At 39.4% G+C, this 24,749-nt stretch overlaps 2 protein-coding genes across 2 annotated transcripts in view; one reads left to right on the forward strand and one right to left on the reverse strand.

The window, feature by feature from the left end:
- LOC116300621 (rotatin) overlaps positions 1-18,342 on the reverse strand; it is a 25,019-nt gene extending 6,677 nt beyond the window's left edge. Inside the window, exons 1-23 of the mRNA XM_089033513.1 lie at positions 18,129-18,342; positions 17,784-17,971; positions 17,362-17,572; positions 16,508-16,717; positions 15,863-16,068; positions 15,031-15,178; positions 14,629-14,743; positions 13,977-14,271; positions 12,711-12,893; positions 11,441-11,653; positions 10,455-10,820; positions 9,457-10,015; positions 8,997-9,372; positions 8,420-8,623; positions 7,940-8,179; positions 6,977-7,201; positions 5,796-6,084; positions 5,236-5,364; positions 3,849-4,094; positions 3,031-3,117; positions 2,272-2,687; positions 1,640-1,843; positions 341-573 (exon numbers count right to left, since the gene is read on the reverse strand). Of these exons, the coding sequence (XP_088889639.1) occupies positions 341-573; positions 1,640-1,843; positions 2,272-2,687; positions 3,031-3,117; positions 3,849-4,094; positions 5,236-5,364; positions 5,796-6,084; positions 6,977-7,201; positions 7,940-8,179; positions 8,420-8,623; positions 8,997-9,372; positions 9,457-10,015; positions 10,455-10,820; positions 11,441-11,653; positions 12,711-12,893; positions 13,977-14,271; positions 14,629-14,743; positions 15,031-15,178; positions 15,863-16,068; positions 16,508-16,717; positions 17,362-17,572; positions 17,784-17,971; positions 18,129-18,237 (5,452 nt within the window). The 5' untranslated portion in view covers positions 18,238-18,342. The remainder of the gene's footprint in view (positions 1-340; positions 574-1,639; positions 1,844-2,271; positions 2,688-3,030; positions 3,118-3,848; positions 4,095-5,235; positions 5,365-5,795; positions 6,085-6,976; positions 7,202-7,939; positions 8,180-8,419; positions 8,624-8,996; positions 9,373-9,456; positions 10,016-10,454; positions 10,821-11,440; positions 11,654-12,710; positions 12,894-13,976; positions 14,272-14,628; positions 14,744-15,030; positions 15,179-15,862; positions 16,069-16,507; positions 16,718-17,361; positions 17,573-17,783; positions 17,972-18,128) is intronic.
- Positions 18,343-18,652: 310 nt separating this feature from the next.
- LOC116300614 (cytochrome b-c1 complex subunit Rieske, mitochondrial) lies at positions 18,653-21,225 on the forward strand. The gene is made up of 3 exons (XM_031709519.1): positions 18,653-18,930; positions 19,723-19,989; positions 20,643-21,225. The coding sequence occupies exons 1-3, from the start codon at positions 18,726-18,728 to the stop codon at positions 20,978-20,980; spliced, it is 810 nt and encodes a 269-aa protein (XP_031565379.1). The 5' UTR covers positions 18,653-18,725; the 3' UTR covers positions 20,981-21,225.
- Positions 21,226-24,749: the final 3,524 nt, after the last annotated feature.

Here is a 24,749-nt window from a genome sequence, read left to right on the forward strand (position 1 = left end):
GTCGTAGCGTGTAAATCAAGCCTACAACTCGCCTACGACAGACGCGAGCGTGTTGTATACGATAGTTGTAGGCGAAAATCGTACCGTCTAAACCGGCCTTAACACTTCTCTCGAGTTATGTCAATCCCCGCGTGCACAAAGCACGCGCGCGCGTTTTGTATGTCTTTAATCGTAAAGATATCCAAAAGGTAGACAAATAAATGAATATATTTGCTTTTGGCTGAGGTTTGCAAAAGGCAAAACGAGATAAAAGACGTGGAAAGGTGGTCATGTCATTAACAGAAATCGAGCTTATTGTCGACGTTTAAAAAACTTGGAAATTAAAACTAAACTGTAATACCTAAATCTGAAACCACGACTGCTAACAATCCCACAATTCTGTGCATGGTGACAGCGTCCTGTTGGAGGTCAAACAACAGGGTGTGGTCAACACGTGCCAGGGCGTGGGTCATCTGTACTAGACACGAGTACATGTGAAGAACCTCACGGACGACCACTACAGCAGCACATGACAGTGATGGTGATGAATCTTGTACTTGGAGAAAAGATTGAAGTTCTGAAGAATCGAGGTGGCTGTGATGGCAAGAAAAACAAGCATATTTAGTACTTACGGATAGGGGATTTGTGGTACCATAAAACTGAAGTGATTGAATTTATCAGCAACGATAGCACAGCTCAGTTGGGACAAGTGGATACAAGTGAAAGCGGGAAAAAGTTGTGGTAGATCCCGATCTCCTTACCCCTCTTGAAAAAAATCTGTTCCGCCTAAACAAGAACTTTCTGTGATAATCATCGCACAAGACACGTTTACGGTACGGATACCATCTGCTGAACTGAAATGCTAGTTATCCAATCAGAAAGCAGGGACAAGGCACGGTCACGGTCACGAAGCCCAACGTCCTTACTCCAGAAAGTTGAAATTACAAAAAATCAAGTTGTCTTTGCATTCGATATCATAAAATTAATTTACATAGCAGCGCAACGCGCAAATGTATGACCACATTTAATATATTCGCATACTATGCACGGGTTCTGTAAGTTAAATCAACATATTTCATGCGAGGCTGCTGGCTGGTTATAACAAATAAGGCGCGTAAAACGTAAAATCTCTTTGGTAGCCAAAAGCCCGTGCATAGAAGTATGCGGATACATTAAAGATGGTCATGCCAAATGGTCGAAGCAGCATACTTTTAATAATATGTAGATTCTTGTATGGCGCATTTCTAGCCTCAATGCGCCTCACATGAGTGACAGTCAAAATACACTTATATACATTGCATTACTTATCCAACTAAAATATTTCTTAAATAAAAATGTTTTAGGCTTGGTTTCTTCTCTTTTAATATGGTCTGGAATAGAGTTCCATAATTGGGTTGCTGAGTAGGAAAAAGCACGACCACCATATGTCTTGGATTTGATGGCTGGGATACATAAGAGCGAGCGAGCTGAGAATATTCACGTGTTCCAGTCAAGGTCCGTCGAGTTTCAAAATGTTTGTATTGTTGAAGTTGTGCATTCTTTACTTTACCGTTGGTATTTGTGAATATTTAAACACTGATTTGAGGCTAAGCCTGAGTAAATGAGTCTGTAATCAAGGAACACAGCGGTAATTTGGAATTCGAAACTGGTCTATTCTCACCTCCAGAATACACTCAGCATGTTGCTTCTCTTCAGAGCTGTTATAGTATGCGCAGAATCAGCAGTTACTAATGCTTGCATCAGCTGTGCCAAGGCACCGACAAATGCTGGCGTATGTGATGACGTCACTGGAGAAGAGCGTGACGTCAAAGAGCCAGCCTCAGAAGGGACGTATGTGTTTGTAGTGCCACTGCTAGTAGACATTCTAGGTGAAGTCATAAAAAGTACTCTTAATTTGGAAATGATTGAATGATGACGTCACGGTATGAAAATAATGACGTCATGAAAATAGCATGACGTCAAAGAGCATGCCTAAAAAGGAACATATATCTTTGTATTGCAATTACTAGTAGAAATTTGGGGTGAATTCATCAAAAAATTATAAGAGTATTATTGGAAATAATTGAATGATGACGTCACGGAAGTGAAGCCCAAGGGGAGTAGAATGATGACGTCATAGAAGTAAAGCGTGAATTAGTTCACCTAATTCTAAATGAATTTAAAATAACATTATTCAGAATGATTGGTTGAAGATAAAATTGTAGCGGATGCTCATACAAAACGCTGGGCAGATCAGGATCGTTAAGGGAGGATAGGGTAGGTAACGTGGTATGTTCCTCATGTTCAACTTACCCACTGGGAAGACCTCTCTCGTTTAAGAGTGGGACGAGGGAAGAAATCGGTGACTGGGATTCCTGTGTCTGTCCAGACGCGTTTGACGACAACAAGCTCCCATTAGATAGTGGGACAGTACCCTGGTCACCAGGACTACGCGTTCTATTGGGAACAGGTGACGAGGAGTGCGATGCATTGAGGACTGCCTCGGAGGTAACGCTAACGGACTGAGAACTTGATTGTAAGTGCCTGTAAGGGATATTTGAGCTTGTTGTGGACACGGAGACTGAAGCCGTGCTCTGACAAGCACGTGAGCTTGTAGCCTTCTGCGAGAGAGCGTTGGTTGAAAAGTTGGTCAATATTGTGTTGAGACGAAAGTAGAATCGATAATGATCCATAAGTGCCCTTAGAGTGGTTATGATGGAAAGAGACTCCTGGAATAAATAACATATGTTACATTAATGCGTTGCTCAAAAAATATAAGACAACAGAATAGCAAATTTGGGAGTATCCCAATGACCCTTGGAAATCAAGGGTGGTGCAGCATCTTTCAGCTCTGGGGTCTCGTGTCTCGTGTGACTTTGATCAGCCCAGAGGTTGTTTCAGGGTTCGAAAAGCTAATAACCAAAACAAAAAAACTAACCAATAAAATGAATACATAAATGAAAGCAAAAAAATTGGGGTTTAACTACATTAATTCAGCATGATGAGAGATGAGTGGAATCAATACTGCTTGCTACACCACCCTTGATGAATCCTTTAAGTGAATTTTCTTACCTGGTTTCCAGGGTCCTGAGAAGTACCAGAAACCAACGAGGCACCCGTAGATAGATTACTGATTATACTACACAACAGTAGTGTGGCCTAGTGGGAAATGAAACAATGGTTTTAATAGATAAACAGAGGAGATGAGAAAATTCTTGATACAACCAGATCATTATCATCACACACAACCTTTATACCATTCTAACTGCCGCTACCGGTTTTCTAATACCACTCCTAGGTGGACGGTGGAAAGCCTAACAGGTATTGTAACACAATTGATTAGGCAGCTGATAGATCGAATTAGAATTTAGAACAGATAACTAGCTAAAAACTAGTGTGAGCTGCGTCGGTGTTTCTAATGAAACAGTAATGATAAAAAGGTAAAATATACACCGTGAAAAGATGAAAAAAACTTACTAACGTTTCGGACGCTAGTCTTTCGTCAGAGTAAAAGACGAAGGGCTAGCATCCGAAACGTCAGTAAGTTTTTTCATCTTTTCACGGTGTATAATTTACCTTTTTATCATTACTGTTTCATTAGAATTTAGAACTTTACTTTTGTGGAGGAAGGAAAAACCCTCGAAGCACAGGAGAGAACCAACAAACGACTCTACTCACATACAACACCGAGACCGGCGGGACTCGAACTCGGGACTCGGGCCGCATTGGTGAGAGGCGAAGCACTAGCAGCGCACGCCACCCATGCTTTCCATTTATCAACAGTTTTATTATCGACATCATCACCGGGCATCATGCATTATCATCACTATCATCACCATCATCACCAAGTTACTTTTTTGTCTTACATTATTGTTTCCATGTTTGTTTACCTGTTGTCTAACCATACCACACTCGCCGTCATCTAATATCAATGGCATTGATATACCAATAACACCCCCTGCCACCCCCTGTAGGGCTTGAAACAGTGCTTCATAACCCTCTACGGTACTGGCCAAGCTAGTTGCTATACTCAAACCCATCCACCGTACTTCAGGGGAACGATCGGACCACAGGGTGACCAACCAAGCCAGTGCTTGCCCGTCGCCGTCATCTTGAATCCAATTGGAAATCCATGACTAAAATAAAACAGTACAAGGAGTAAGGCTCCGTCCACACGTATCCGGAAATTTCTTGATCCGCCCTGATGCACGCTAGTGCCTAGTCCCTTTGACGGATAGATTTTCTTATTGAGCATGCGCAAAACCGTGTTTACGTCAGCGTATTCAAAAATTTGCGGATACGACCGTCCACACGTATCCGTATTCGTAGCGTATTCGAAAATTTCCACTCTGGAGACCGTTTTCGAAAATTTCCGGATACGAATACAAAAATTTCCGGCCACGTGTGGACGCAACCCGTATCCGCGAAAAAAAATTCCGGATACAAAAATTTCCGGATTGTGGACGGGGCCTGAGAAACGCCTCTTTACCTTGGGCGTAATGTATTCCCAGACCACGTGCCGGTCATTATCTTGAGAATAAGATTCTTTGTTCAACGGTTGCACATTACAAGACACAAGAATATTGAAACAATTTAAACAAAAAAATTTAGAGACTGAGAATGACACGTGGTCTGAAATTAGAAAACATTACGCCCAAGGGAAAGAGATTTATTTTTAGCAGAAATACTCAAACATTATTTTTGCAATTCGGCATGCAACCAGTCACCGTTATTATGACAGCTGGGATACTACCGTAAAACAAAATGAAACTTGAAAGAATATAGGCCGAAATGAAATCTTCCTCGCATACGTTACTTCATTTGTACCTGACTTTAGGGTCAGGATCATATAGGAGCTTTCTGTGCGTAACGACACTAAAAGAGCCTACGTAAAAAACTAGAATTACATAAGATTCTTATTTTTGAGTCATTTTAACAATAGGTTTTGTCACTTTGCTTTGTTGAATTATCAAACAGGTTTCTGGATGGCAATAAACCTCCTCGTCTCGGGCGCGCTCGGGCGCAATGTTTTTCCATTTCAGACCACGTTTCATTCCCTAGAGTATCCTTTCTTTGTTTAACGGTTGCACATGAGAAGACACATGATCATGGATACAACTCAAACAAAGACTCTTATTCTCAAGAGAATGACACGTGGTCTGAAATGAGAAAACATTAAGCCCAAGCCGAGGAGGTCTATACAAATCACAGTCCAAAAAATAAATTCTATCAAGTTGAAGAAGTGCACAGAAGTAGGAAGACTTCCAGTATTCATACCTTGTTAGGGTCTTTTGTATCCAATTCTTTGACAAGATGAACCAGACACAGACTAGCATGAAATGTAACACCTTTACCCATAAATGACGTGCTAGAGCCTAGGCGACCTGCATGGAAGGCTGAAACAACCTATGATACAATAGATACACAAACACACATCAAACAATAAAGATGGCATCACTGTTAGAGCAGCTGCAGTATTGCATGCTATGGCTATACAACCTATGATACAATAGATACACCAAACACACATAAAACAAAAAAGATGGCATAATTGCCAGAGCACAGTGACAGGACAGTGCATTTGCAGCACACACCACCCCTGCTTTCTATATATACAACATCCCTTTGTTCTAACTGAATTACAGCAACGCTGAATGGTTGAGAGGATGTCATGATCAACCCTATGGTGGACCGTACCTTGTTCGTCGTTAAGTATTTTGATTGGATGAAATAAATACATGTATACATTAGGTCAAACACTTCAAGTGCTCTAGTATAAAGGCGCAAGGGAACGTGCAGCGTTATTTCCCATGCAATTATTTATATCAGTCTCGTACCTGGACTAATGACTGCAGCAGACTAGTACACAGTCCCAACGCGTCTTGACTCCTCGAGTGCGCACTCCATTGGCTACAAGCAGACACGTGACCAAGACACTCCAAAGCGCTCTCCAGGACAGGAAGGTCGTAGTATGATGGATTATCAGCGAGGTCGAGATTCAAGGTTACGGCGTATGCTAGTTCTCCAATCAAAACACGTTCACCATCAAACCGCCATTGGCTGGAACACTGAAGAAGACATCTTACCAGATTACTGAAGAATAGTAGAATGGTTTTGCGTAGGTTCCTGGAAGTATAAAACAACGAAACCTATATTGACACTTGTCATCATTTCTGACCATTATTGTATTGTATTCTCACTATTAATTAATTTGATCTTAGGAGATATTCAAGTGGGCGTTTGTTAATTGGGACTTTAGACTTTTTAGACTTTTATTTATTCACACACTTATTTACATTTATTGAAATATATAGGAAAGAGATACAAATATACAATTGAACATAAACTAATAAACCAATTAAACAATAACAATCATGTTTGGGTGTGCGTGGCTGTCGAAATAGTAAAAACTTTCGAGTCGACAGCCATATAAAATAGTAAATTTACAAGTGCTAGTGGACAAGTTAGCAGATCTATTTACAAGTTTATCTGAATAATAAATGCTTAACTAGGTAAATATGTAAACACATAAACTCTGTCCTGTTATCGCCTCCTGTCACACTGCTCGTCTTTTCTTTCCTTTCTCTTATGCTGCGTATTTCTTTCTATTACGCGTAATGTGTGTATTTTTTGGTGACGAAATTAATAAAATAAAAATATATAAATAAAAAATTAACGATAGGGTTATCCTCTTATATATTTCCTTTCGCACTATAATGCGAATAAATTAGATTTCACTCCCCTCACGTGCGCCATTCTGGTCGTGGGTAAAGTTATTTGTTAGTTCTCCGGGTTCTTCAGATTTCCTCCCTCCACAAAAATTAGCATCACAAGCGTTGTTATAATCATCATCATAATCATTATCCATCGTAATCATCATCATCAACATTATCTATCGCAATCATCATCGCCATCATCATCATCAACATCATCGTCATCATCATCATCATCATCACCATCAATTTTATCCATCGTAATCATCACTTTAATCATCTTCATCAGTAATGACAATACCTACCTTCTAGACTCGGTCCCAGCTTGTGACGTAACATTCCCAGAATCCCCTGCTGGAGTTCTTAATAAAGACAATAATGGTCCATCACTCTTGATGGTATTCCTAGCCATCCAAGCCACCACGGGCTCTGGTGGTCGAGAAGGACTTGTGAGCATAGAGGATAACAGTCTTAACACCTCGATGAGTAATTCATCATCATCGACACTGTTGGGCAGGACAAGAAGATACCTGAAGGAGAGATGGTGTACGTGATTAGTCATGCATTTGTTTACAATGTTGAACCATTGAAAAGAACCCATTTAAAAGCCCTTGATTTTGATGCACAGGAGAGAACCAACAAAATCTACTCACATACGACACCAATCCCCGCGGATTTGAAACGGGATCACATTGGTGGTGGCTACCACTATATGACCAATGTCATATGGGTCATGGCAGGAGCCAGTATAGACCCCATGTGACGTCAAAGCAGCTCGATCTGGAGGACTTATATTATTGGAACCTATTGTTTTGTCCCCCAGATTGAGCTGCATTCCAAAGTGCTGCAAGGGGTCTATGCCGGAGTACCCGGAGAAAAATGCTCGAAACCAGCAAGCCACGGGGAGAGAACCAACGTTATTCAACTTATGTTTTACTGACTATAAAATAAATAGACAAATCGACCGCCTTGATTTAACGAGGGTGGCACTTAATAGCCACGTTAACAAACGTGGTGCTCGTTCCACTACTATTGAATTTAGAAGTACATTCTCGCGGAGGAAGAAAAACCGGATAAAAAATCTCACGGCAGAGGAGAGAACAACCAAGCAATCGAACCCGCGTCGCATGAGTGAGAGAGGGAGCGCTCTCACCGCCCTCTCTACATTTAACCTAACGATTCCACGAGTCATCGAATTAAACTCTAAACATGGCCACCATGTCGGTTCTTTTGATTCTCATCAAAAGGAATGCGCCGAACCTCGTTACCTTTCTAATGCTTCTTGCCAGTTCATAGCGTACAATTTCTCAATGGCCATCTTGTCACCCCTATGGGCCACGCCCAGATCCCCCATCAGTGAGGCACGTATTCTCATCAAGGCTACTTTAGCCGGGAAATGAGACACTGCAGTAGACATGACTTGAAGATCATCACCTAAACATACTGGAACATGACTACACCGAAGAACTTGGCAATCAACTGCAGTCCAACGTAGGCTCTCCCAGAATCTATGAGAAATGTCATAAGCAATACTTCTAGTGACATCAACCTGTGTGTTGTTCATGTTCCAACCTGAGATCGGTTGGCTGGTGACACAAAGCAACTTGCCACGAGATTTGGTGAAAATGGTTGACATATTAACACCACAATGTTTTCGCTAGTGTAACATGAAGTAATAATAAATAATAACTAATAATATGTAACAATACATATATTATCTGCTGCTCAAGGCCCAGCTTGCTACTTACTTGTGTTGTTTACTAGGTGAGGCTCGTCCATCGTCTCCCTGGACAGCACACAGTTTCTCTAGACTCTCGTGCCATGATAGATTCCAGTGAAATCTCAACATTGATAGAGCTGGGTCTGTCTTGAGAGGGTCTGGGTTCTGAGGTGGTGGTAGTTGGTGTTCACTGGTTGATTTGTGTACAGCTGGGTTGAATGGAAGTTGGTACCTGAGGAAACGTTAAATTAGTATACAGACTAACCTCTATAATTGATGGTTTGCAAGCATTGCAAAGAGAGTCGAATGACAATGACTTTGCGGCCATGTGGTTGATATCAACAGAGGAAGCTATGATGAGTTAGTATACTGAAATGTGTCTTATAAAAGTAATAAAAAACTTGCTTGTTGAGCTGTGCGCAGTTAGAAAGCTTATGGGAATTGGAAGACATTCCGCCACGACTAATGCTTCTCATAACACTTCTCTTGTGTCCTGACAACCCCCACGTGCTTCATAATTGCACACAGCAAGCGCGCGTCTTTGTTTACTTATTGTTGATCTCGTGATGTTGACGCACGAGTTTGATACAAACGCACCAACCTACCTCTTGACAAGACAGGAAGGAAGACTAAACACTCTCCTCTGACTCTTCTCAACAGAATATTGCGCCACTTCATCAAACAGCAACAAAGCAAGCAGACAAGCTGCTTCATAACTTGCTTGTACACTGGGCCGACAAACCACCGAACACATGACTATAATGGTGTAGACAGACATCTTGTTCACGAGGCGCCGCCGACAAGACCAGCTGTACTCTGTCAGCAGCCGAAGAATTTTTAGACAAGGGGGCACTATCTCCATACTTGAGGAGGGCGTGGTAGGGGTGTGGGTATCTGCGTCCTTTTGAAGTATTTCTCTCAGGATCTCTAGTGTTGTCTCTTCGGCTTTAAGATCTAGAAGCTCGCTGTGCCATTCGGGATCTAAGGAAAGATAGGCGTAAGCAAATTGTTGTCAATAGTTCTTATTTTTACGCCCTTCTTTACCAACCTTGTAATATTCTTTACCTTGTAGTATTATTGCCAGTTGTTCAGCAGCAGACTTCCTGATATTCCAGTCCATTGATTTGGACGAATAAATAGACCAAAGTTTGACTATCTCTGCTTTCTCCACACTTGGATGGGACATAGGAGTATGAGAGTTCATGGTTGAAGTCAACTGATCAACAATAAACAAATCTCTAAGATTCTCCGTTTGTCTACTTCTGAATAAACGCTGTCCCCAGGAACTTGTTTTGTCGGCTGTCAAGTGTCCAACTACTGCCGCAAGCCCCTGGGTCCTAATACTAGGGTTCTGTAGAAACATTAGCATTAATGCTCCTTTAAGCTGGTCCCGAGCTTTCAATGTCATCACTTGTCCATCAGAAGTGATCTGGCCAGAGGTTGCTGGAGAAGAGAGAACTAGTTCCAAAATGCTTTGGTCCAGGGTGGGGTGAGTACCAATGAATCCCTCTAGGAAGGGTAAGGTAGGGGTTATGACATCAAGTAGTCTCTTCCATAGCTGGCTGCTCATGCTGAGTCGACCTAGAAGTAGAGTTTCTAGCAGGTCTACAGCTATTGATTGCACCTGTGATGAAAATAATAATACTAATCAAATTCAAAACATTAGTATACTATAAGATAATGTACTAGTGAACTATTATAACAAATCATGAAAACTTGCGATTGAGAAAAATATAGGGTTGGCAGTCAATAGTCAATGCCCAAAACAATGGAAGCTGGCAAAACAACCTCTGGGCTGATCAGTCAGGGCACCGCTAACTCACAGATTGAATTGGGATTTAATGTTCGGTTTTTCAGAGGGAGGATATCTGGAGAACCCAGATAAAGACCATCAAACCAAGGGAGAGACCAAACAGACTCTACTCAAATGTGACAACAAGTCTAGGAATCAAACAGTAGTCCCTAGAGACCTAGAGATGAGAGGTGAGTGCACTACCACTGTGCCCCCCCCCCCCCCCACCCACCCTGATTCCCCATGTTCAAAATTGTAGAGCCATTCTCACCTCTTGGTCTTCATCATACAAGCCAAAGCAGCAAATCTGATACATCACCCTTGTATCCAACAAAAACAGAATGCCTTGACAAACAGTAGAAAGTGGATGGGTTACATGACTGATCCTTAAAGACTCTTTGACCACGCCCAGGCATTCTTTGTACCCCTCGACCCTTATAGTCCTATCATAGTGAGACAGAATCCTAAGCACCGTGCTATGGCATGCTTGGACTATACTTGGGGATGTTTCTGGTGAACATGTTGTTCTACTCAATTGGATGGATTCTTTAATGAGGCCCATGTGTCTGTGGTAGGCTATACTGAGTAAGGAATCTTCTGCAAGACTAAGTTGCTTAGATACAGGAATTGAAGATGTCTGAAACAAACACAAAGGAGACCACTTGAGTACGCTATGATATCATAAAAAAGAATTCTATTCATTAAAAAGGAACTATTAAAAGGTTCAAATACCCAAACACAACATCTGGGCTGGCTGACTCACAAATTGAACCCCCCAAACTATCTGGGCTGATCTAAGTCAGGGCAGGGCTAACTACTCATCCTCACCCTCACCCTCACCCTCACCCTCCTCACCCTCATCATCACCCTCACCTTCATCCTCATTCTCACCCTCTTCCTCACTCACACCCTAATCCTCATCCTCATCTTCATCCTCACCTTCATCCTCATCCTCATCCTCATCCTCATCCTCATCCTCATCCTCATCCTCATCCTCATCCTCATCCTCATCCTCATCCTCATCCTCACCTTCATCCTCATCCTCATCCTCATCCTCATCCTCATCCTCATCCTCATCCTCATCCTCATCCTCATCCTCATCCTCATCCTCATCCTCATCCTCATCCTCATCCTCATCCTCATCCTCATCCTCATCCTCATCCTCATCCTCATCCTCATCCTTCATCATCATCACCACCACCATCATCAACATCATCACCATCATCACTGTCATTATGTGGGAAGATCAATTCTTACCTTTGACTTAGAAGCTTTGAGCAGCTCACAAGTGCTTTGGAATGACTGACACATGTTCTTAGCATGTTGGTATGTCTGGTATGAACTGGAATCCAGGACAGACAGATACTCTAGTAGACAGTCATGCAGCGGTGGGTGTGTGGTACTCAGGATTCCATCCATTGACAGCAGCCAAATGACAGTTACTGTGTCAGAAGGGACAACACGACTGGCCTGAAATGGGACAACCATGCAAACATGGATAAGTGTGTTGCTATGGTAATGGAAAATTATGGATGGATGGATTGCAGCAGAATCACCATAGTTAATGATATCATCCAAAACTTTCATCATCATCATCATCATCATCATCATGCATCACCATCATTATCTGATCATCCTGGATCATTATCATTTTGCATCATCATCTTCATTCTATACATTTAGAAAACTCATTAATAATTCATGAGGAAAACACAATAGAAATCATGACCATGAAGGTGATTTTATATCTGATATAGATATACAGATATATCTGATTCGTCTTCATTTGCATAAACTTTAACTTGGATTTTCTCTATCAAACTTGGTTCATTTCGTAAAGAATTCTGTACAATATGAGAACATACATCATGAGTTTTCTAAGCCGTTCAATAAACTCGCAGATCATGTTTTATCGGGTCTAAAACCACTCGGCTACGCCTCGTGTTTTATACCCGATAAAACACTCTTGCTCGTTTATTAAACAGTGCATATCATCAGCATTGCCATTATTGTGTATCATCTTCATCATCATGCATCATCATCATCATTATCTGATCATCCTGGATCATTATTATTTTGCATCATCATCTTCATTCTATACATATATCATCAGCATTGCCATTATTGTGTGTCATCATCTTCATCATGCATCATCATTATCATTATTATTATTATTATCGTCCGGAATAACCTTGTTCCCAAGCACTATAACTTATCTATATTTCTATATCTTCATGTATTATCATTATCATGAATCATCATCATCCCCATCACCTAATTCATTTAACACAACAGTAGTGAGGTGAGTGTATTACTGCTTCAGCAACCATGCAAACCCTAATACATTGCCTGCATGATAGCCTTATATACTACTATGAACAGAATCCACTTCTTTTTTCAGTTAAACAAACAAAGGCCTTACTTTACTCATGAGGCATCATTAATGTGACTAGCAAAGTCTGCAATGCATTCTGGTAGTTGTAGTAAAATAATGCCACATATAACACAGCTATACTTCTGTACTTACAATATCAAGAGGAACAAGAGTCTGAAGAAGGTGAACAAGGAACATTGTTAAATTAACAACTGTTATTCTGTGAGTAGACAGACTATGTTCCTCTCTAACACCATGCCCTTGATATCCACTCTCTTGAATGTGATGTACCAACACTTCACCAAGAAGCTTCAGACTAGAGACGACATTAGATGCCTGGGAGAAATATAAATAATAACAATAAAACGTGTGACCCATTGAGGGTAATTACCATATTGATAGAAGCAATTTGGAGGCATAATACTAATCTACTAACGGTTCATACTCATGATTGTAAGCTGCACAGCTGCTAATAGCACCTTAATACGCAGCCCGTAAAGTCCTCCACTGGTCATATTTGTAAAAGCGCCTTGAGACCATGTGAAATGCGTTATATAAGAACCCCATTATTATTATTATTTTAATAATAAAAATATTAAAATAGCAGATATCAGGAAATTTCTCAGATCTTTGGGTTTTTTGCCCCCTTGGTGACCCAAAATGCCTCACAATTCAAGATGGCTACCGCATTGTTGAAACTTGTAGTCCATTCCTTGAAGGCATTAGAGTAAAACTCTGCCCCCTTGGTGACCCAAAATGCCTCACAATTCAAGATGGCTACCACATTGTTGAAACTTGTAGTCCATTCCTTGAAGGCATTAGAGTAAAACTCTGCCCCCTTGGTGACCCAAAATGCCTCACAATTCAAGATGGCTACCACATTGTTGAAACTTGTAGTCCATTCTTTGAAGGCATTAGAGTAAAACTCTGCCCCCTTGGTGACCCAAAATGCCTCACAATTCAAGATGGCTACCGCATTGTTGAAACTTGTAGTCCATTCCTTGAAGGCATTAGAGTAAAACTCTGCCCCCTTGGTGACCCAAAATGCCTCACAATTCAAGATGGCTACCGCATTGTTGAAACTTGTAGTCCATTCTTCGAAGGCATTAGAGTAAAACTCTGATATCTGCTATTGGCTAAGTTTATTGGTTTGATAACAGACAGTATGATACCTTTGACGACTCTGGTGAAGGTAAGATAATAAAATTGGATAACAAAAACAGTTTTGAAAATGACAGTGAACTTGAATAGGATTTTTTAAAAGATGAAAAACTGAAAAATGAAAGATGTGGTTGATGACACAACAGATCATAAGAGATGACAATGGTGGTGCCAGTGTTGGTGTCATAAAAATGCTAAAATATCTATTTTAAAAAAAGAATTCCAAAGTTGAACCAATTCTAAATGAACATTGCTTACCATAACAATATTGGATTGTGAGCCTTCCTGCCAAACATCATCTGGTGCCACGGTCTTGATCAACTCTCCCACATGGAACAGCAGTTCTACAGTGCTTGTAAGTACCTGCTGATGACTGCTAAGATGACCATTCATAACTTGCAGTGCTTGAGGTAGCAGCATAACACACATTTCTTCCACTGCAAGCTGGTTGTACTGCAGAGCTTCCATTACAAGTTCATCTTCTTCATCATCACCCTCTGTTGAGCTTGTTGGATGATGCTCTGTTGATGAGCTTGATGATGATGGTGCATCACTAGACAGTCAAACAATCAGAGCATCAAGACAAAAGCATTTGTTAACATTTGGTTTCCCAGCATTGTGGTGTAGTGCTAATCAATATTTTAGGAAAACCTTGTCAAGACAAATGAAGCAAGTTCAAGGACACACTTCAGTCTCACAAATTGTGTTGAAGTGCCAATAAATATAAAAAGAAGTCCATGTCAACACAAGTGAGTCTTGAGTGAGAAGGCAAGGCAAGGAAAATACCCAACAAACTCTAACCGTAAACATGGTGTCCCCAGGAATGAAACCAAAACTAGACCTGTACAATGTAGGACACAGTGGTGAAATGCAAATGTTTTACTGCTATACCAGACAGTTCTGTTCGTACCTTCCCAAACCTCCATCACCACTGCCACGTTCTTGAATATATTCTTCTCCTTGTTGACCAGCAGCGTTTTTTACTTCATTGGACAAAAACATGTTTTGCCGAGATTTCCAACATTCTGAAATGTGAAGCATAGATGAAACACATAAAACTTTTCCTAATGCCGAACAAAATGGGAGTACTACAATGATAATTAATAGACCTATTGCTGGTCGCAGTCATGGTCGCTGTCACGGTCACGGTCATGGTCATGGTCACAGTCACGGTCACAGTCATGGTCACAGTCACCAACACTCTCACTGTCACCGTTACCATCACCAACACTGTGGCCCTTGCCGTCATCAACACTATCACCTGTCCCTATTTCTATCACCGTTATCACTGGTCAACTTTAGCACCATTTACCTTGGTCTGGACAAAACAAGGCTGGATCAGCTGTAGCCATCAGCCTGGCATGAACATGACAACACAGTTCCTTCAGACAGTGGATAGCACACTGTGGAACACAAGGGCCATTATCAGAACCCTGGAATTCCAGCAATCCAATCAAACTCTGCAACAGCAAAATAAAAAACAGTGATTGATTATCGAGACACTGTTGTAAGGGTGTAAGAAGGATAAATCAAACATTAAGTTTGACACAGAGTTAGACACAGAACCCAACCCTATTAAGAAAACCAAAGCTGGGCTTCCTGTGCTAATAGCATTTTTCATGGTTACTAAAAATAAATTTTGCAAAGCCTTGTGGAATTGAAATGTGAACAAACATTGCAAATAAAGGCTTTGATTACATGGAAAAGGAGAATAAAATCAAAAAACTATAGTTTTTCCACAAATTGGAAACAACAAGACAAAAAAAAACATTGATAAAGAAGGCAGGATGGTCGAGTTGTCATAGCGTCGGTTTCGCAATCCAGTGGTGCCGGGTTCGAGTCCCGCTGCGGCCACTAGCTGAGACTGTATTTGTCCTGGTTTCTGATTAGTTCAAATTCTGTTTCTCAACCATGCTTGTTAATAGCCAATTGGCTGTAAATTAGCAGTCAGCTAAGTGTACTTTGCACGTTAAATAAGGGTTTTTTTGTTGTTGCAGCATATTAGCATGTGCGCTTGGCTTGGCTTGTCTGCATTTAAATCATATGACGTACAATCATGACTTCATCTGTGGAAAGCACCATTCATACTACTAAGAGAGCAAGATACTGTAATGTTTCTAAGCAAACTAAAATGATATATTTACCTTGAACACACTTGGTCTTTGAAGGAATATTTCAGCAGGGAAATCCTTAAAAAGAACATCTGCCAGGAATTCACATGACTTTGAAACAAGAGTAGGGCTATTGTTCTGAAGCCTACTGTCAGTCACAGCCAGGATGTGTCTATCACTAGAGGAGAGGGGAAGCCATTTGAAAAATGATAAAGAGCCACTAGAATGAAGTACAGAATCTGTAAAAAGAAATATGGGAAACTGTAAGATGAAATTTCTTGAGCAAGAATCAGCTGAGTATCAACAATTGGCCTAGTGTTGAATTCATTATGTCAAATTGTCATTAAGTATGTGGATTACCAATTAAGTGTTAGCTAGTTGGTTCAATAATGGTTGAACATTAATTATCATGCAAGGCTTAGAATAACGGCGGATCAGTCGTCTGTCATGATCACAGGCCAAATCAGTTTTTGCTTAGTCTTACGTACCTCATTTCTGGCTAAGCATTACTGGTCAAAATTACCAGCAAAGCACAAATTTGACCAAACAAGTCCAGTTATTTTAAGCCCTGTTGTGCCAAAGGTAGTGTTGCAATTCCTTTGTTCTAGCACAGTGTGGGCAGTGCTCATTGATGACATATGCCACCTTTTATTCCAAAATGTGACTTTATTAACCTACCTTGAGAACGGGTTGTGCTTATCGATGACTGTGCGTGTGAAGTATTATCATGAGAACTTGGAAATGACTCTTTCTCTTCCTTAAAATATCCCTTGGGGGTACCCAACAGGGGTGCACTGGTTCTGGTTGGGATAGGGGGTCGTGGTTGTGTTGTATTAGGCAGAGATGGAGTATAAGAAGACACAACTTTTAAATGAGATCCACAATGAACTATCGATAAAAAGACAAGGGTAAGGAAAGTTTAAAATCTAAATAAATGAAATGTGCATTATAAATATACGATATATTACAGCTAACATGTGGCTATAATCTAAGGACCTAATTTTTGGCTCATATTTTTCATATGTCTGTAGGCTTTGCACCATCACGTGATGGCAGCCATGACAGGATATGTTACAATGGAATTCTCCCATGGGAAACTGAATTCTTTATCACGAAATCAGATTAGGACAGATTCAATATTTTTCCTGCCTCCTGTCATGGCTGTCATCACATAATAATAAATAATAATAATATGACTTTATTACAAGGGTAGACATACTTTACTAGTAGCCCAGTAGTTTCCATTATGGCCCTCTATGGCCCACATGATGGAACAAACCTCTATACAATCCCTTGCACTGATTCCCGAGAGGAATAAATTGTACTGGGGGACAAAACAATGGATTTTTTTTTGCATAAGAAAAGATGGCCTATTGTTCTGTCCCCCCAAACAATTCCTCTAGGAAATCAATGCAAGGAGTCTTTTGACTAATGATCTATACTTAGCAAGATACAGCACTAGTCTTTCCCGTTACATTTTCAAGTCTATTAAATAAAATAATGAATTTCAGATCTGGTATTTGAAGTATAACCTGATACAGGAATATTGCTGTGTTCCTCATCATCACGTGGTCTGTACAGACACCAATCATCATGTGTGTCTCCAGCTGTCTGTGGTATACTCAATAGAAGGTGAGTAACATTATCAATATCCTGGAACAGCTCTGGATCTTCATCTTGTCTCAACTGGGATAGAAATTCTACTGCACCAACACTAAGAAGCACTTGAGCTGCAGTTACATGCTGAGAGAATAAAAAATTGTGACCCGTTATAAACTACTTTATAAATCCAATTTGAAACTAAATCAAAATGACAGAGTGATACAAGACAGTAGCTACTGATAAATTAGAAATTTTGGACCCCAGCGTTCAAAAATGGACATAGAAGCAATAGTTATATAATACAGTATGTGATTAATTTATTTTAAATGAAATAATTTATTCTGAGGCAAACCTTTGACAGCTTTTCTAAAAGCCCAAGCACTTCCTTCTTCATGGGAGCTGACGTGTAGTTAAACCATTCCAATAGACGAATCAACAGTTCCCGTTCCTGTACCAAGTCTGACACACAAATCAACTTGTGTTCCAGTTTAAGAAGGATGTTTTTGAGGGCTCGTACTCTGATTTCTTCAACATTATGACCTTTTACACAAGAAAATACAATATTTACTCTTAAAATACAATATATTGAAACAAGACTTAAATACAAAATAGTAAAAGAAAATATACAAGTTTTTTATGCAAAAGGTGGTAAAATTTTCCCGTAACAAACGGCTTTATAAATCAAATTATTTCTTACCTAGCTTAGTAATAAAAGGCTGGAGCACCAAGGAGGAGGAAGATAAGATTGCGGAGCCACTGTCAACTTCACCGTCCATTTTTTCCATTTTATTTTCAATTTTGTGCATAAAAAAGTTTACGCTGTGAAAGCCAGAAGTTTATATTTTTCAAAACAATTATTGAAGAAGGATTTAATTGAAGGAAACATACTGTTTCTGACCTTGATAGTTGATAAAAATGATATTTATGTCAACAAAATATTAAAAATGGCGCGCTGAAGTTATGTTGAGCCCGCGATCTAACGTGACAGAAGATAAAGGGAGCCCAAAGTAGCTATTATACATGACACAGGAAGCCCATGCTTTTTATATCGCACTTTTATCGATTTTATCATATAAAATTTCACTTTAAAAGTAATTATGATGAAAATACTTCTAAGTAAAATTGTTCAATTTTTAAAGAAAATCTTATAGAAATTATTTGAAGTATTTAAAATTAGAGAAACCTCGCATTGTATGATGGGTAAAAATATGACGTAACGAGCCTGGTGTCGGCCATTTTGTTCGGCTTTTTGCAAACGCAACTCACTGAGTAAAAAATACCACACTTTAGAGCCATGTTTTCGGCTAGAGTTTACTCAGTTGGCTTTTCAAGGTATTTATCAGGAACAACAACGCATCTAGCACACGGTTTGAGAGGATCAGTGGCCGTTATTCTTCCAGAGGCTGAAAAATTAGTCCCTCCTCCAGTACAGAAAACAAACCAAAGTCTTGGCTCTATCATACCAACTGGAAATGTTGTCGCTACTAACAAACTCTTAGGTAAAAACACGCTTATTTAACAGTCTTTTATTAAGTGTTTATTAGCTTTTGTGTTGACTGTACCGACATTTGTGTTATGAAATAATTTTACCGACGAATAACTAGTTTAGACGTGTGGCGTTGTCGGTGTAACCGGCTTTTTAACTTTCCTAGGTATAGGCTTTCTAATTTTATTATTTGCTCTCTTAACGCTATTCTATACAGACCACAAGGCATTATTGCGTATGAAAGGCCTATATATATGAAAAGTAAGGAGGCCAGCCAGATTTGCGAATTTCAAGACAATATTAAACTCATCTACCCCCTTGCCCCCTAACTACTTTTCCCATAAGTAGCTTCAAAACCATGTAATAAAAAAAGTATACTTCACTGAACCTTTTCATGGATGTTTATCAGAATGAAAACATTTCATAAGTGATGGAAATGATTTACATGTATGTAACTTGCAGCGCAATGTGCAAATGTATAACCAAATTTAATGCATTACTATTCGCATACTTCTGCGCACAGGCTAGGCTTTTGGCTACCAAACAAGCTTTTACAAGCCTTATATGGTAAAACCAGCCAGATTCGCATTGAAATGTGTTTGTTTGAACTATGAAAGTTAGTGCATAGAAGTATGTGAATGTTGTCATACTTTTGCATGTTGCACTGTAAACACTTACTCATAAAAATGATGTAATTGGCTATGTGTACTGTATGTGAGTATGTGATTGTTGCCTGCAGCAACCAAGAGTATTTCTTCACTATTTTACTCTATAATCATTAAATAATTCAATAATATTTCCCCAGGTAAATCACAAGTGAGATTCAGTCATACAGATGTAAAAATTCCAGACTTTGGTGACTATCGTCGTGAAACTACAAGAGATACCAGTCTTGCAAACCAGTCAGATATGAGCCGACGAGCATTCACCTACATGGTTGTTGCAGGAATGGGTATTACTGGAGTTCATGTCGGCAAAAACATGTTGGTTGACTTTTTGTCAACTATGAGTGCTTCAGCTGATGTGTTGGCTTTGGCGAAGATTGAAGTTGATCTGGATAGTATTCCTGAAGGTAAGCAATCGCTGATTGTTAAGTCAGATCTTTCGAACTCCCCAGTATTACAGACACCTTACTATTGCTAACAAAAGCAAATTCTCCATGCAAAAAAAAACGGACAAAAAATAACAGTAATTACTTGCACTTTTGCTAACACTTGTTATTATGGACACCATTTGATTGGCCCTGAGGGTGGTGATGTATGTCCGTGGTAATGGGAGTTGACTGTACATTGATACTTATATAAAAACACTTACAAAAGCCCTGCATAGTAATATTCAAATACATTACATGTGGTCATACTTTTGCTTGTTGTGATGTAACTGTAGACCCCTTATTGGGGTAATGATCAATGTATGAGATGACCAGGAAGTAATTCCTTCAACTATTTTGATATATCTGTTTTGTGAACACAAAACATTTTTAGACCAGCTTGAAACCAGCAATATGAGCTTTTTAAATCATTCTGATTTAAGATAATGAGCTACTGTGAAACCTCTCTAATATGAACAACAAGAGGGATGGAACTCTAGGGAAAAAGAAAGTCATCTGACTATAAAAATTTCCATTTTATAGATGTCTGTTAATGAGAAAATGAAGTGTAACTACATATACGACTAAAGAAAGCATCCGTATTACATTTTGCTGACATATCCCATTTATTCCAGGTAAAAACATGGTATTTAAATGGCGAGGCAAACCACTTTTCGTCCGACATCGTACCAACGAAGAAATAGATGACGTCCGTTCAGTAGACGTGCAAAGTCTACGTGACCCCCAAGATGATATGGAACGTGTAAAAAGTGATAAATGGCTGGTCCTTATTGGAGTGTGCACCCATCTGGGCTGCGTCCCCATCTCTAATGCTGGTGAATTTGGTGGATACTACTGTCCCTGCCATGGTTCTCATTATGATGCATCAGGAAGAATAAGAAAAGGTCCTGCACCTCTTAACCTGGAAGTCCCTGAGCATTCCTTCGATGGCAATTTATTAATCGTAGGATAAAGATGATTTATGGCTTGGGATGATATTCGAAATCTAATTGTATATTTAAAACTGGCTTGACTGGCTTTTATTGGATCAATATGAGTGCACATTTACACATCTTTATGCATTTATAAGATTAAGTTTTTATTGTTATATTGATTTGTTGTAAGTTTTGGTAGGAGATGTATGAGGACAGTGAAGGAGAAATTTTTTTGTGGAAGATTTTACAATGGATCAATAAACATCAGACAATGTAATTTTAATTTTGGATTGTCCACACCATCACTCCCCCTAAGGGCTCTGAGGTTCACTCCACACACACTATATACAACACTTGACTCACATGATCATTTTTAGGGAGGGATGAAAATTAGTGGAAAAAATCCCTTGGCAAGGGAAAGAACAACACATCAAACAAATTCATGTTACATATGCAGTTCAGTTAAGAATCGAACCTACGACCCCAGGCTTGAAGTACACGACTCCAGAGACCATAAAAGGTTAATGTCTTGCAGTGACCAGCAAACCTTTTTTCCACTAATATCAAATTAGCTGTGGTCACTACTCTCCCTGTGGACTCGTTTTAAAACCTTGCTGTGGCTTATACACAAAATTGGGGTAAAAATTAATATTGATGTCTTGTTTTAGTCGCAAAACGCCTTTATTTTTTTTATTTCATTTTATTTTTTTTACAGGGTTGCTTGTGGCAGCCCATTCGTAAAATGCCTTTGGTTTTTTATTTTTTTTTTTGTCTTCTTCTTGCGAAAAGTGCATTATTGTGCAAGAGTAACCATATATGGATTTGAATGATGTGTTCATAGACTCTGGGCTCATACGCTGGTTTAGCAGCTAAGGCTGTAACTCCGGGCTTAAGAAGCAATATAATTGAGCGGTAAAAGAAGATTTCTAGTATCGTAATTCACATATTTATTAGTATTAATACAGCTTCTCAGTCGGCAGTGTTCTGGCTTCAATCGCGTGGGTTAGTAGAGCCTAAAGGAAAATACGACTTTCAGTCTTTTTAGTTAATAAGACATATACATGAATCTATCGTTAAATACCACGCGGTTATCGATGATAGACTCTCCTGGTCTGCCCACATAGAAAAGGTTTGCAAGAAAGTTTCATCAGGAATAGGAATGATTAGGAGAATAAGCCCTTACGTCAATGTTGATACCTTAAATACGGTTTACAAATCCTCGGTGTAGTGTCATTTTGACTATTGTAGTCCTGTTTGGGACAGCATAATAGGCATTGGTTTGTCCAACAAACTGCAAAAACTAAAAAATAGAGCTGCCCGGGTTATAACGAAATCTTCATACGACGTGAGGTCTTCTTCTCTACGTCAGGATGATTTGAAAACTAGACGTAAAGAACACATTGCCACTATGATGTACGAGGTGCATCATAGAAGTTGTCCCAGCTACCTATCTGACATCTTTACGCCCTGTTCACAATCAACCGATTATGGTCTTAGAAGTGCAAATGAAAATAACTATTTTCTGCCACGCCCAAATCTAGAATATCGGAAAAAGAGTTTTAGCTATAAAGGAACGCTAGTATGGAATCAACTCCCATTTTCTGTTAAAAACTCAAACTCACTATCCTCTTTTAAGACTGCATTAAACGGTTGTTTTTAATAAATATTTAATATTTAATATTTAATAGATATAATGTAAGTTAGTATTTTCTTTTTCTAGCATAGTATAGTTACTAATGAATGCTCTTCTAATTAGTCTTATAGAAATATTTTTATTTGTAAATTTGTTAACTCACGGCTACTTGAAAAGCAGCTACGCTGAACTGTATTTACCGTGTATAAACTATAAAGGATTCACGTTATAGAGCTGGTACTTCGGTCAACTAGATGGCGTAAAAGGAATGAAACTAATAGAATCGACCGAAATTTTCCTTCGAAAATCAAGTGTCCTTTTGAGTGCTGTGATTTTCACAAACCTCGCTACCTGGAAAGCCTTCTGTCGATGAGCTTACTTTGGCGTCCTTTTGAGTGTTGTGATCTTTGTAAAAACTCACTTCCCCGTGGTAGATCGTCCTTACCTTGATTTAAGTCATTTTTACTTGTCCGATTTTTAATAAAGATTTTTTTTACAATTTTTAAAAATTTAATTTAATAATCGGCTAGCGCTATAAACGATTATAGAAAGCATAAAAAGATTTGTTTGAGTTTTAAGTTTGGTTTGTGTTATGGTATGGATTGAGCTAGATCTTTAAAAATAAATCAGGAACTGCCGGCCATTTAGTATTTTGAAATTCTCTTAGAAAGTCCTATATGAAAATACTAAATGGCCAGCAGTTTCTTTTTTTTTTTTTTTTGCCCCCAAGGATTTTCCTCTGCTAGCTAGATTTCAATTTGGCGGATTTGGATAGACAGGAATAGGTTACTCAAAAATACAAAGTTTCAATATTCTATATTCTATTATTGAAGAAAAAAGAAAAAAAGAATAGAAAGAAAGAAAGAAAGCCCGGAAAAAGTAGCAAAAGCGTGAGTAGGTATAATGTTTAGGTCACCCATCCAAGTGCTAACCCTAATCAGACGAGCTTGACTCAGTATCTTGAACGACAACGATTTATCCGCTAGACCACGGTTCCAGGTGAATCAGCATAACAATGGCCGTGAAAACAATGCACCGAATAGACTAGACTTTTTAACAGTATTTTTTCAACCGATTCCGTGCGTGGCAGAGATGCAAGGGATTAGCCGATATGGTCTGGGGGCCGGCTGGTCTCTCCCCTGATGCTTCGGCTAGAACATTTTCTTGCGTAATCCGTACACCCAAGGGCAGAAGGATTTAATCGCCGTCAGGTCCGAAGTCCATACGCCGCCTCAGCTCTGCGGATGTCTCGGGGGTATGGCACAGTGGAATCTTTTTTTTTTTTTTCTTGTTTTTTTTTTTTTTTTTTTTTTTGTTTGTTTGTTTTGTTTTGTTTTTGTTCTGTTCTGTTCTGTTCTGTTCTGTTCTGTTCTGTTCTGTTCTGTTCTGTTCTGTTCTGTTCTGTTCTGTTCTGTTCTGTTCTGTTCTGTTCTGTTCTGTTCTGTTCTGTTCTGTTCTGTTCTGTTCTGTTCTGTTCTGTTCTGTTCTGTTCTGTTCTGTTCTGTTCTGTTCTGTTCTGTTCTGTTCTGTTCTGTTCTGTTCTGTTCTGTTCTGTTCTGTTCTGTTCTGTTCTGTTCTGTTCTGTTCTGTTCTGTTCTGTTCTGTTCTGTTCTGTTCTGTTCTGTTCTGTTCTGTTCTGTTCTGTTCTGTTCTGTTCTGTTCTGTTCTGTTCTGTTCTGTTCTGTTCTGTTCTGTTCTGTTCTGTTCTGTTCTGTTCTGTTCTGTTCTGTTCTGTTCTGTTCTGTTCTGTTCTGTTCTGTTCTGTTCTGTTCTGTTCTGTTCTGTTCTGTTCTGTTCTGTTCTGTTCTGTTCTGTTCTGTTCTGTTTCTGTTCTGTTCTGTTCTGTTCTGTTCTGTTCTGTTCTGTTCTGTTCTGTTCTGTTCTGTTCTGTTCTGTTCTGTTCTGTTCTGTTCTGTTCTGTTCTGTTCTGTTCTGTTCTGTTCTGTTCTGTTCTGTTCTGTTCTGTTCTGTTCTGTTCTGTTCTGTTCTGTTCTGTTCTGTTCTGTTCTGTTCTGTTCTGTTCTGTTCTGTTCTGTTCTGTTCTGTTCTGTTCTGTTCTGTTCTGTTCTGTTCTGTTCTGTTCTGTTCTGTTCTGTTTTGTTTTGTTTTGTTTTGTTTTGTTTTGTTTGTTTGTTTGTTTTTAGTTTAGTTTTGTTTTGTTTTGTTTTTTTAAT

This window comes from Actinia tenebrosa, unplaced genomic scaffold (genome assembly GCF_029948245.1).
Source record: "Actinia tenebrosa isolate PJP-AT-01 unplaced genomic scaffold, QUT_ActTen_1.0 PGA_scaffold2__45_contigs__length_23673736, whole genome shotgun sequence".
NCBI lineage: Eukaryota > Metazoa > Cnidaria > Anthozoa > Actiniaria > Actiniidae > Actinia > Actinia tenebrosa.

Coding starts and splice junctions, on each gene's coding strand:
- LOC116300614 (XM_031709519.1), top strand. CDS start 18,726: ATGTTTTCGGCTAGAGTTTACTCAGTTGGCTTTTCAAGGTATTTATCA. Junction 18,931..19,722: donor CGCTACTAACAAACTCTTAG/GTAAAAACACGC, acceptor ATATTTCCCCAG/GTAAATCACAAGTGAGATTC. Junction 19,990..20,642: donor TCTGGATAGTATTCCTGAAG/GTAAGCAATCGC, acceptor CATTTATTCCAG/GTAAAAACATGGTATTTAAA.